We start from the raw sequence: 13,205 nt of genomic DNA, 5'->3' as shown, positions 1-13,205 counted from the left end.
AGAATTATTCAGATAATTCAAGTCAAAATGACAATAAATGAATAGAAATATAGAAAGTCCTGTGTAATAATGGATATTAGCTTATTTAAGTACTTAAAGGCAACACAATGTATGAATATAGTTTAAATGATCCACTACTAGGCTGGATAATTATTACTGATACATACTTTTGTGCACAGAATTTTTATATTTTATCAAAATGATCATAAAGTTGGACCAAACTCTCTGAAACACTTTCAGCAGTTTTAACTGAATTTCGTGCAAAAACTAAAAGGAAGAAGAAAACGGTGTCCCCTCTGCTCATCCTTTTCACTCATTCAGTCACGGCATTCCCCACAAATACCTTATCTTTATGAATATCAGTCGATTTCTAGGGTTAGACTAACACCTGTAAGGACAAAATAGATACAGAGCGCACACGGTAGTCCTGATGAATTTTAATTACATCAAATGAATTCATGTAAAAGTTGAAAAGGAGGAAAACACTGGGTCTCGTTACACCATCATGTTCAACACAACAACAGACAGCTGTTCTGTACGTACCCGGCAGGTCGCAGGTCACCTATACTCCAGTCTGATTTACCAACTGTACGTAACTGAGTGCATCGTTAGAAATACTGTGTGTGTGCTTTTATTGTTATTTTTCTTATCAGAACGGGATGGGAAGCGATAAATGAGATGATACCATTTGGTTGAGTATCCCGGATGAAATAAGCGAAGATGAACAGTGAGGAGGGTTTATTTCAGGGTGTTTTATCTGTGGTGGCGTGAGCCATGGCTGCCAACTGTAGGTGACCTGGAATGCTCTGGTGATCAGTCTCTCTTTCTCTCTCTTTCTCTCTCTCTCTCTCTCAGATAACACAAGCTTTGCTCATGATTGGCACGTGATACACACCAATCACAGAGCTGTCATGGCTTCCTGTCCAAGTCCATTTGGCATCCTGGCATCCCACTGAACACTGTCCTCCTCTGTGATTGGATAAAGGAAGTGGGATGATTGGCTGATTGATTGCTCCATGCAGATTGTGATTCTTCAGTCCGATGCAGTAGCTGGAAATGTTCTGTGCTGACATGCTTTATGTCTTTTTTGCTTGTGTCGTCTGCCTGTTTCAAAAGGACTCATTTTTTATGAGCGTTAGGCAGAAAGAGGTCCGTCTGACTTTGAAGTTGCGCAGAAGATCCATAACAGAGTCATCATCAGTCTGGTTTAAGATTACCCTTTTGGCTGTTGTGTGAACATTGGCACTTTAATCTTAGTCCGCAGAGACTAGTGCACATCTAGCTGTCCGCCACACTGAAGGACAAGAGGCAGTGCAATCTGCCACAGCAGTCTTTATGGAAAAAAACCCAAAAAACTGTCACTGCAACATCTAGTATTTTTATGTTGTTTCCTTGATTCAAGGAAGAAAAACAAAACAGAGAAGGAAGCCACTTTTCTCTACTGAACGGTCCTGGGTTTAAAAAAAAAAAAAAAAAAAAAGGAATCAAACTGGGATATACAATCTTTTCTCACTGTAGACGGTCTCAGCAGATTAACTCTACTAGGCTTCAGACACACAGCTCCAAGGCCACCTTTCTCTCTGAGTCCCAACCAAGCAAAGAGGAGGTGAAAGAAATAGAAAAGAAAGAAAAATAAAGAAGAAAAGTTGAAAGAAAATAGAACAAAGAGAATAAAAAAAAGAGAGAGAGAAGAAGGTTAGAGTCAGAAATTGTATCGGTAAAGACAGTGATGTAACGAGGAGACAGAGGGAAGCAGCCGAGCCTGGATCTACATGCAAAGGAGGAGGGGAAGGATTTCAGCGCTACACCAAAGCCATGCAGCAATGATAAGCAACCTGAAAACAGCAACTGTATCACCATTACAAAACACTCAGCAGTCACCAACAGCACAGGACGCATCATGAAGGAGGGATACGGTGAGCTGCTGGAGCCGCACAACTCCTCGAGTCAGGGAAAAATACAAAAATACAAAAAATAAAAAAACAGGCAAAGTGTTCATCCACTCGGAGCAACATGGTAAAACGGCCCATATGCCATGCAGACCAGGGTCCCATCAGGCTCTGTGAACAGGCGTTTGGCACCACAGGGACAGTGAGGGGACGGACAGGACAGTGAGAGGGGGAGGAGGGGGGCGGCTTTTGGGTAACAGCTTAAGGAAGCAGGGAAGGCAAGTGCACAGCAGGATGGACGACATCTGTTACACCATGTTTTAGGTTCCCATGGAGACAAGACCGACACCACCCCCCTCCCCTTTTTCCTCCCGCTCAAGCAGCGCTCACTCACCACGCGCTCGCAGCATGGTAGCTGACAGACGAGGGTGGGGGGGTGGAAGGTTGGGGGGGGGCAGGGTTTAGCAGCTTTGCTGCGGCTCCCCGCTCCTGCTTTTAGACTTTCTGCCCTCCACATCTGTAGGACAAAGGCAATGTTTATGTTACATCTGCAGAAGACAGTTTCATTTTCTTTATACCTGCATACACTGTGGATCAAGATAAATATAATAAAGCAGCTTCAAAACAGCAAGTACAGAGTACAAAAGCAGAAATAAATAAGGACCTAGAAGCAGACGTTTCTACTAGTACTGGCACAGGAAGTAGTGCTCGTCGCTGATCATAACTTAACGGTTACAACAGTCTGTACAAGATCTTGTCAGTCTGAAACACATCATCAAACATTATCTCAGGTTGTGGTGCGTCAGGAGGAGTAAATCAAAGTTTCCAAATACCAAAAGAAATGATGTTAGCTTCATTCCCAAAAACAATCTGAAACTATTCTCAACTTACAGTATTGACTTTGTGTTTCAACAACTATCAAAAACCGCTTAAAACCCCAATTTAACAATCACGATGTTCAACTTTATCCTGATACCGTCACTGTCAACTTTCAGTTATCCAACTAAACACACCTCTCTGATCAATTTGGGAATGAAGCTTCATCATTTTGTCACCAGCCCCAAGAGGCTCAGAGGTCAGATCCGGCAGATCATAAACCCATCATCCAGCGAGCAAAAGGGTCCAGTTAGAATATATATGAAATAAAATACAGATAAGGTATTCAAATGTACAAAAAGAAACACAGTACACACCATTTAAAAAAACAAAACAAAACAAAAAACCCAACAACAACATGATAACCATTTTGATCACGGCAATCAAAATGAGTGTTTCAGAGACAACGAAGCCATGCAGTTTAGTGGATAATGCAAAAACAGTGAAGAGGACTCTCATACAGCAAAACATCAGTGGAAAGTGAATCTATTATCTGACACTGCAAGACCCATAATGCTTTGCTCTCCCTCAGACAGCTATTTTTGACATGAAGAGGTTCTGCTGCTTTTCGTTGATCCTGGTAACAAATTCAACGACTCTGTCATGACTCGGCGTGTTTTTGGCATCATATGAAATAACATTTTTGATGAATCTCCAATATATGAATATATATTTTTCCTCGTTGCAGAAATACTCGTGTGCGATGTATAAACCCAACTGGAGCAGATAATAGTATAGTGTTAGCTAGTGAAACAGATTTGATGAGGAAACAATAATATGGACGGAGGATTTGTCAAAGTCCCACCTCACATAACAGAAGAGGAAAAAAGTAAAATAAAAAACCAAACAAAATATCAGTCAGCACCACAGCAAACAGAAAAGAACGACCCAAATGCACCACAGAGACATATAGGGCTCTGATAAACACATGCAGAGGTGAAGGGTTTGGTTTTTATCCATCCGTTCAGTGTCCCCGTTGTTAGTAAGCCAGAAACCTCCCCCCCCCCCCTCGTCACTCACACACACCCGTACTCGTACCACAGAGACTGGTTGTCCTCTGGGTTCAGATTACTGGGCTCAACATCCTCGCTGGCTGAGCTGGACCGGCTCTGGCCGTTCGACTGGCTGTGAGGGGGGGTCTGGTTTTGGGTGGAAATGTGGTTGGGCACAGGAGGAGGAGGAGGGGGAGGCTTACTTGTGACAGGGGGCCCGCTGATGTTGCTAACTAGGGTGGGGTTGAGAGACAGGAAGGGGAGGTTTTTGTCTGCTGGCTCACTAAAGATGGAGTCCATGAACACCGACTCTACAGTGAAGGAAGGGCCGAGGAAAGACTCGAGGGTGGAGAGGTCGGGGTCCTCCAAGCTATGGCAAGGTAAGCTGAGTGACTTGGGCAGAGGGGAGGTGACGGTGGTAAGGGGTCCCTTTCGGTTGGTGCTGGTGGGGTGGTACTCACTGGGTGTAGGCTGGGAGCGCAGCCCGGCCTTGGTGGAAGCCACAGGAGGATGAGTGTCGACGGACACGGGCTGCCGCTGGTCCTTGGACAGCATGTCGTGGATGCTGGTGCGCCGTGTGGTTCCCTCGGCGGTGGAGATGACGCTGCTGGCCCGGGGCAGCGTAGAGGAGGCGGAGTCCAGGCGGTCTGAGACCGACGTGGCTTTGCCCTGCATGGACAGGCTGGAGCGGATGGGGGCGGAGCCTCTCACGCGGGTGCTCTCGGCCTTCCGCAGGGTGGGGCGCCCCGGTTGTCCACAGGATCGCGGGGGCCGGTCAATGCTGACTGGTGCTGCTCTCCCGCTGGACGAGCGTAATATGCCCCGCCCCTTTGTTAAGGTGCGCTCTTTCTGCACATGCTCAGAGGAGGTGGAGAGGCGAGGAGAGTCGACAGTGAGGTTCTCCTGACTGCCAGACTACAGAGCAAACAAAACAAAGAAACAGCATCAAGAACAGAACTGTTAAAACCATCTTCCAATCCTTTATGTTGTTGGTCTGATCATGTTTAACACCCCGTCATGTCTTGAAAATGAATTAGTCCACGATTACGTTTTGAATTAGTTGACTGAGTGAAAACTAATCAGCATAAAATTCATAAAAGGAATTCCAGTAACTTTCTTTCCACAAAACGGCCAAAGATTTCTGTAGTACGAGTTAATTTACAAAATATATTTTTTTGATTTTTAGACTGTTGGTCAAAAGAAAGGAGACGAAGACATCATCATGAGCTCTGAGAAATTATGTCAATACTGCTGCACTTTACAGATAAGATGATGAATTAAGAACACGATCAGCAGATGAATTGTTGCTAAAAATGTATCCTGAACTTCAGCTTTCCACAGAATCTTGATCTAGTTCTACTTCTGCAGGTTTACAACGAGGCTTCACCTCTGCAGGATCGATACCCTCGTCCAGGAACTGCTGCAGGGAAAGCACCTCATTGCTCGGGGAGCCCGTCTTCCTGATCTGGGTCTGGGTCTGGCCGGGGCTGCCCGCGGCGCTGGACGGGTCGAGGGACCGGCGCAGCTGCAGGGGGCTCTGGTGGGAGGAGCGCGAGGACATGGGCTGCTGCACGGGGCTGCTGCCGCTGCTCGACCACACCTCCTGGTCCAGACTCAGGCTGAACTCGCCGCTGCTCTCGCTGTGAGGCCTGCTGAGGCTGCCGTTCAACGTGCCTGCGGGAGGCGGAGGGGGGAGCGGAGATTACATGATGGGGAAAGTAATCGATGAGCTGCGTTGACTGCTATCATTCACTGCTAGGATTAGTATTGATTAAACATCCCCACATTTTCAGAAAGGGAACTGTAAAGCAGACTGCTGTGATATTATTACTTAGTTATTTGCATTTGCACGTGAGATCTGTTCACATTTATTCTGTTCCTCCATTACTGATGCTTGAAAATCAAAGAAAGGAGAAGAATGTAATGAAATTACAATAAGCTGCGAGTTGAAAATAAATCAAAATTTATATCGAATATTAATTGATTTATCTTTTTTATGCTATTGTGTAGTAAAATTGTATCTGTCCTACTCGGATTTGCTAAATAAATCACCTGCAGCAAAGTAAAGAGAAACTTCCATAAAGAAAAGAAAATGGTCATCTTTAACCATTAAATCAGGACAGACTGACTTGATCCAATGTTCACGGGAGACGTCTTTAAAGTAGGTTTGAGTAAAAACATGAAAAGAAAAAAAACAGCAGAAGAGGAAGACTTAACTATTAGTGGACAGGAGGAGAGGCTGAGGAAGAGGGTTAGAGGAAGGAGGAGCGTACCTTTGACCTCCAGAGGAGAGATGAGGTGGGAGTTATTGTTACTGTTACTACTGATGGTCCTGTTGCTATGGAGACTGGTGGGTCTGGAGGCTGGGGAAGGGACAAGAGGGAAGACGCACACAAACACGTACAGTTAGGATTTATACCCGCGGCATCATGCACTAACACGGGGAGTAACACGTAGGCGCACGCTAACAGTCTGACAGAACGTCTCCCGCTGAGGCAGCAGATGGCACATGCCAGGCAGAGGGACAGGAAGGGTGGCTTGGTGCCAGGCTGCAGCCCCAATATGGCCATTCAATAAACAAAGGAACTACTGACAGAGAGGGCAGGGACACATAAATACAAGTCCACTTCAGGGAAACAGGGGTAGTGAAAAACAGAGGACGACAGAGTGGGAGTCAATCAGTAATAAAAGAAGAAGTGGGAGACTTTGAGTGAAAGTGAGGAGGAGGATGAGAAAGCGGAACCGAAGAGGAAGATGAGGAAAGGACAGAAGTGATGACAATTGTGACCTTGGTCTTTCCTGTGGTCACAGGGATAGTTTGATATGGAAGCAGGTGACCGTGAAATCATTTCCATCTGGGTTTCAGGACGTGGGTGACACCAAACTACTGAATAGAGATGTTATTATGTCTAAGAAAAAAAAAAAAGAGACAAAAACAGCCCATTGTCTGTGCCTCCCCCCCCCCCTCTTCAGTGCCGAGTAATATTCACTTACTACAGATGTTACAGGGCACTCTGCACATAGCGCTGAGCTCAACAGGAGAAGGACACAAAGCCAGAGCACTGCTATACACCTGCAGGCCTGATAAGACACACACACATACAGTACATACACAACGCAACACACCAAGATGATGACACGACAAACTAAAAACGTCAAACTACCATTAATGACTTTACTCATAATAACGTCTCAAAAAGACGACCTCATAGCCGATACATTATAAGTCACGTCCGGTGTGCGAGTTTCCTTCAGCCATTAAAGATGAACTGGGTCTCATAGCAATGAGCATTATGGGAACTCTGGAGAAGCAGTCTAATGACCATTTGGTCCAACAGAGGGTCATTAAAAGGTCAGTTGTGTCCATTAGACGGCGTAAGAATAATCCAACTGTGAAAACCAAAATATACAAAATGCATTTTTCAAAATTAATGCAAAGGACAGAAAAAACTAATTGCAACACGGTGTAGACTGAACTTAAGTGATAGAAATGTGTGCCAGCAGTTTGGTGGCTGTTTTAACAACTGGGTAATCTACATTGGAGTGGCACAGGACTGATGAAGAGTTGCCTAGCTGCAGATTAACCGCCCTGGATAACAGCCTAACGCCCGAATTAGAGTCAATCCTACTGATCTCTCTCTTTTTTGCTCTCAAATAAAATTGCGACCGTAGATGAGGCTTAATCGAAAAGCAGCCCAAAGATTAGGAGAAGCACTTCGGAGGACATGACCTGCTTTTTGGGGGTCTGTTCAGTCTCATTCCTCATTTGAAGGGACTTCAGATTCCCTGCTAGCCCTACAAGCAACTAAAAACACTCTTTCTTTTAATTTGACACGTCTGCAGTTTTACGCTGGTGTCCAGTCTTACCATGACTCTTGGGGTCCTCTGAGGAGCCGGCAACGTCCTCGCAGGAGGCATTATCTGTTGAGATATAGAGGAGAGCAATTCAAGAGCTGCTTTTTTCACCTCCAGTCTACAAAATTTTAATATTCTAAAACACGGTCAGAAAACACCAAACAAAAAAGGAAGTCATTAGAGAATAAAAAAAAGGAGCATCCTGACCTTTGACCTGCAGCCGGAGCTTGGCCCTGCTGCGCCCTGCGGTGGGCAGGGTGAGGGCGGTGCAGTCGATGGCGTTGGTGGAGAAGGCGAGCTCCTTCATGCGCTGCCCGCTGCGCCTGCTGCTGCCCGTCATGCCGCCGTCTCCGCCTTCAGGCCCGTCCAGGTTCTCTGAGCTGCCGGCCCACTGAGCCCCGGGACTGGCCGCCATCGCCATGGTCTGCAGCAGGTCGTTCATGGCTGAATGGACGGATGGCGAGATGAAGTACTACAATTAGATATTTTTCTACCTCTTATCTCACCTCAAGTCGTGGCCCAAATTTTACAGCCAAATAATGTTGTTTTTTTTTTAAATCCATGTACTGTTTTTGCCAGAGAGATTTTGTATCCTCTAAGACATGAAGGAGATACAAACTGGGGGGCTAAAAGGGTTTATAAAATATAATTTAGGGACAGTTAAGACCAAAGATTTGCTACAAGATGATCTGAAACGTGCAGCTAATTACAATTCACCAGTCTGCTGTATCCTTAAAGCTGCCGGTTTGTACCAACAACTCTCTGTACCCGTCTAAACTGCCAGCTTTGTAGGGTTTTTAATAGCTGGATATAATTTAAAATGTCTTAAAATATGCAAAATCAAAAACAAACAAAGAAAAAAACTTCATGGTCAAGAACTTGGTGCCTCCCAAATGTGTTTTAACGAAATATCCACAATGTTTATGCAAAAGAAAGCTGCGAAACTGAGACAAGAGATCTGCTCTGTTTTGTCAGTTTCGCTCATCTTTTTCAGGAGCAGTTCTGTTATTCAGAGGAGTTGGTGTTGCCTCACTTTGCTGCGAGCTGATTGGCTGTTGAAAGAGGTGCCTTATATTTTAAAACTGCCAATTTGCAACCTGACTCAGCTGGTTTGAGTCAAGGTGAGATGGGCCAGGTCACACTGCTGCAACTTCTTCACAAATCTTTGGTCTGAACTGGACTTAACTTGTTCACGGGGACTTAATCTAACAGACTCATAAAGATGGAGGCTCAACTCAAACAGTAAGCATGGAAAGATGGCAGAGAATTTATCTTTTTGGCGAGATCATGATCAAAATTACAACGAACTCAGTATTCAATATTAAATGAATCTCACAGCACACAAGTTCAAACCTTTAAGAACTCAAGCCACATGCAGGCATACAGTATGTTTGATGTCTATCAAAGTGCATAAAGATGGCAGCTGCACAGCTTTGCATCCTGGCTCATCCTGGCCTGCCTTGGCCAGATAAACTTTAGCAATAACTGACTGTCTGTATGCACTTCGTTTGCTGAGCCGAGTGCAACGGTAGAGAGGCATGCAGAGCTGCTGTGTGCAACAGTGATAAGTGTACACAACAGATCGTAGCGAAAGGCGAGTCCATGTCAGCAGAATAAGATCTGAAATGCAGCACGCTGACAGAAGAAAGAGAGAGAGAGAGACAGAGAGAGAAGAGAGGCTCCATTTCAAGTCCTCCATGGTGAGTGCGAGCGTTGATCAGGCGGTTGGTGATTTTTGTTTTTTTTGCCATGCTGAAATCAAAGATGAGAGCAAACACACCACAGGCGCATGAAAGGCAAAGCAAACCCACAGTCTCTCCCCACTGTCTCACCTGAACAGACACCCTCACACACACACTGAGCCTTTCATTCGGTACACACAAACAAAATGAAACCACAGAGCACACGACAAAAGCTGCCCAATAAGTTGCCCATTACGCAACGATCCCCAGAGGGACCGAACTGAAAGATAAGCTTTGGTCGAGAGATGAAAATCAAACAGCATGACACTACAAGAGACGCATCTAGAGACAGAGGAAATTCCTACTGTCATGTCAGTTTTTTTTTTTTTTTTTTTTATCACTTTAGTCCTAATGCATTTATTTGAACATCATTGCTTTGAGAAAAAGTTATGAGTTTGTCTGTGGATGGTGAGAACAAAGTGACGCTACATTGGTGAAAGCTAATAAAGCCTTAGAGATGATATTCTACAGGAGAGTGGAGGCGGCAGACGTAGGGCGGAGGAGGTGATGGAGGGGTGCGGATGACTAGGAACAAACTACAAGGACAAGTCACTGATGTCACCGGAAGCAGCAGGGGTGACAGTGTGACAAATTTTGAAGTGAAATTTTTAAATCTCAAACGTATCAGTTGACATCACCAAAACATCGACCCTCTGTGTTAAATATCAAATACAGCAGCTGTGACTGAAACCTGAGCTGTCACTGCTCCACACTGCAGCCCTGACATCAGTGACTGCTCCTTCTTTGTTTCTCCCAGCGTGACGGTCCGAGGGAGAGGAGAGCAGGGGAAGGCTAGCGCGGCGGCTAACGGAGGTCTTACACATGGAGCGCCGGTAGATGGCCTTGGCCTTGTCTTTGTCCTTGGATCTGTTCCTCATGAAAGGCAACCTTTTTATAGCTGTCAGAGCGCAGACAGAAACATACAGACAAACAGACAAACAGCGGAGGGAGAGCGGAGGGACAGCGACAGAACAGAACGAGCCCACGGGGAGGTGCAGGAAAAAAGAAAAAAAAAGAGGAGGGCAGAACAGAGGGATGTGGTTAACGTTTTCACAGAGAGATCCAGGGGAGAGATGCAGAGTGAGCTGAGCCCCTGGACACTCAACTGGACACCAGACAACAATACAATAGACACAGACACTAAAATATGACTTCAAATCAGGAGGATCACATTATTTAAAAGCTTATTTGATAGATAGTTATTCCAATCAATACAAATAGACTCTTTTTACTGGGATATCATTAAAATGCTGTTAAAAAAAGATATCAGTGCAAGATAAAGTTATTGGAGCTGAAAAAAATCTCAACAAAAACAAACGTCACGTTTTGTTTTAAGATGGCTTCGTACATTTTTACCGCTTTAATTTCCTCGGACCCACTAATTTCTTTCTGTTTTTTCCCATTTCATGATTTTGATTTTTAAATTAAATCCTTTTTGGGTGGACTGAAAGACTTCCCTTTGACTTTTAAAAAAACAATCTGAATAACACTTTTAAAAGGGCAGACTTTTATATACTAAAACACATCATATAAACAAATATAAAAACGTAAACACATTATTAAAAAAATACACACACACGCACCTCGTTTCAGCACACAATCATCAACACACACTCTCATGTTAATGGTTTAAACCGCGGTATACCAAACTAGCGACTGACTGTACACAACAACAACACCACTGTCGACACATTACCACTTCTGGATGAGACAGAGGACGAGGAGTATTAAAGGGTGCAATCAGGAGAGTGAAAAGGGGGGCGAGGTTAACAGCACCGGTGACGACTGCAGCGTTTCCAGCGCGGACGTTTTCAAGAACAACAAAGAATAAGAAGCTGCTAATTTGTTTTACTGCGACTGTGTGATATCTGTGGTAGTTGTTGTATCATACATTGTACTACACGGATGTTAAAAGCTATATTTCCCTTCTCTTACAACTTTTCAAACACATATTTTGTACACAGTTCTGTGACTTGACACTGATGTGAAAAATATACGGAAAATATTTCCTGTTTCACCTTGAAGCGAGTAGATTTACAGTATATGCTTATTGTAATAAGTGTAAGTACAAATGAACATGACCGACCTGTAAGTGAGCAACGTTGCATTGCACCTTTTAATAGCTATGACGCTATGATAAAGGGGGTTTCTTTCTTCTCTACAGGTGAGCTGCACAGATCAGCAGGTTGACATGTCGGTAACTGAAAGCTAACGAGCCTTAGAAGAGTTAGAGGAGGATGTTAACAATGAAACAGACCTGGGACCAAATTTACCTGTAGTCCGATATTTGAACCATATGAGGTGCACTTGATTCAGTTTAACACCCGATCAAGGTTAAACGACATCTATGCTACAATTTCACATGGTCAAAAACTGGCGCCTACATTACCCACAATGCAAATCGACTGCTGACAGTTTGGTTTCAGCAGGCTTAACTAGATATGATCACTTTCTAACTAAAGTGACACCAACAAATTGATAAAAAAAAAATGCTAAAATTAACTTTTTGATATGCAAAACTGGTGGAGCGACCCTTTAAAATGTCGTCGTCTCAATCAATAAAAAAATATATCGTTCTTGGGAGTAAAATTAAATGTCAGACAGTGATGGTTTTTTTTTCATAACTTATAGCCACAGCCAGTAGAAATCAACAAAAATCAAGCACACCCAATGTTGTTTCAAACACAAGAAATGCCTCTACTTTTTCTAACCAGGTCTGAGTCAACCTTGTGGTGCTGCGCAGCTCAACCGTAACCTCTAAGACAGCTGAGTGACACGGACAATGGACTCACGAAAACATGCCCCGAGAGACGTAAAGGTGGGGTCATAAGCCCCACCCACCCTCCCCTTCCGCAGCATACCATTGGAGGAGCCCTGCACTTGGGCATGGGACTGCTGCCCTCTCCTCCCTTCGCAGAGAGAGAGAGAGAGATAAAAAAGCAGAGGAGCAGTTAGGAGGGGAGAAACCGTTCAACCGTTCATCCACTCAGGCATACAAACCTGCACACACACACACACACACACTCCAAACAGCAGTATGCTTCTCAGTCTGGGTAGATGAGGGTATCAGTATTCGGCAGCATTACACTGTACATGCTCGCAAATTATTTAGCATGTACATTTGTGTAAGAAACAGTATTTTATCTTCTTTTACCGTACACGGTTGTTTATACAAGAAACTTATCTGGAGAGACAAATTCCGTCAGTCCATTACGCCGATTCTACTCAGACTTGGGTCGACATCTGTGTGTGTTTGTGTGTTTCCTTTGAACTCACTGCTGCTCCTCTTCTGAGTGAGCGAGTCATCCAGCGAGTTGGAGCCGGAGCCAATCGATGAGCTGTCCTGGCTGTCCTGAGGAAACGTCAGAAAACCGTCGCCAGACTCCGAACGAGACGGAGTCAGCGTGAGGGAGCGTATCCTGTCCCGGCTCTTCGGCTTGATCAGCTTCCTCATCTTCAGAGTGATCCAGTTGCCGCGCCTGTAAAAGGAGAGACGAGGACGAGAGTGAGACCATCAAGAAACGGAAGACAATAGAAAAACAGGATAGAAAAACGATGCACGCCGACATAAAACGAGTATGAGGGCTGAATATTTCTTAACTGTCTGATTTGTATCATGTGTTTACTTTAAGTATTTATTTCAGCCTCCAAATCTTCCCTCAGATGATCCATGAGGTAGAAAATGTTGCAGTATACAACCGTTTAATGTTCTGCAGACCATAAATATTTGATGCACCGCTTCCTGCGGCTGCAGCGCTTTCTGCCTTTTCACCCGTCTAAGAGTCAACAAGCAAGGCGCATCTGCTTATCTGAGTCACTGATTCACATGTAAAGATGTACATCAGTAACGG

The 13,205-nt window shown here is 44.5% G+C and overlaps 1 protein-coding gene across 7 annotated transcripts in view; it reads right to left on the bottom strand.

Moving 5' to 3' along the window:
* Window positions 1-421: 421 nt before the first annotated feature.
* ccdc88ab (coiled-coil domain containing 88Ab) overlaps window positions 422-13,205 on the bottom strand; it is a 65,114-nt gene continuing 52,330 nt past the window's right edge. The window contains exons 29-38 of one of the 7 annotated variants that reach the window (XR_011311498.1): window positions 12,631-12,833; window positions 12,216-12,263; window positions 10,175-10,252; window positions 7,820-8,056; window positions 7,625-7,678; window positions 6,031-6,120; window positions 5,145-5,431; window positions 4,219-4,672; window positions 2,284-2,406; window positions 422-1,580 (exon numbers count right to left, since the gene is read on the bottom strand). Coding sequence is in view for 5 of the 7 variants with exons in the window: in XM_069712222.1 (XP_069568323.1) it covers window positions 3,782-4,672; window positions 5,145-5,431; window positions 6,031-6,120; window positions 6,752-6,838; window positions 7,625-7,678; window positions 7,820-8,056; window positions 10,175-10,252; window positions 12,216-12,263; window positions 12,631-12,833 (1,975 nt within the window). In the remaining 2 variants the exon portion in view is untranslated. Of the gene's footprint in view, window positions 1,581-2,283; window positions 4,673-5,144; window positions 5,432-6,030; window positions 6,121-6,751; window positions 6,839-7,624; window positions 7,679-7,819; window positions 8,057-10,174; window positions 10,253-12,215; window positions 12,264-12,630; window positions 12,834-13,205 lie in introns of those variants that run through there. The other 6 variants (XR_011311499.1, XM_069712222.1, XM_069712218.1 and 3 more) reach the window with 6 other exon arrangements.

Source organism: Brachyistius frenatus, unplaced genomic scaffold, assembly GCF_029030835.1.
Source record: "Brachyistius frenatus isolate BFR_SWC_R1_liver_20210118 unplaced genomic scaffold, ASM2903083v1 Contig_108, whole genome shotgun sequence".
In the NCBI taxonomy this organism is placed as follows: domain Eukaryota; kingdom Metazoa; phylum Chordata; class Actinopteri; family Embiotocidae; genus Brachyistius; species Brachyistius frenatus.
The sequence above is the reverse complement of the archived record's forward strand: the minus strand, read 5'-3'. Positions and strand labels throughout refer to the sequence as shown.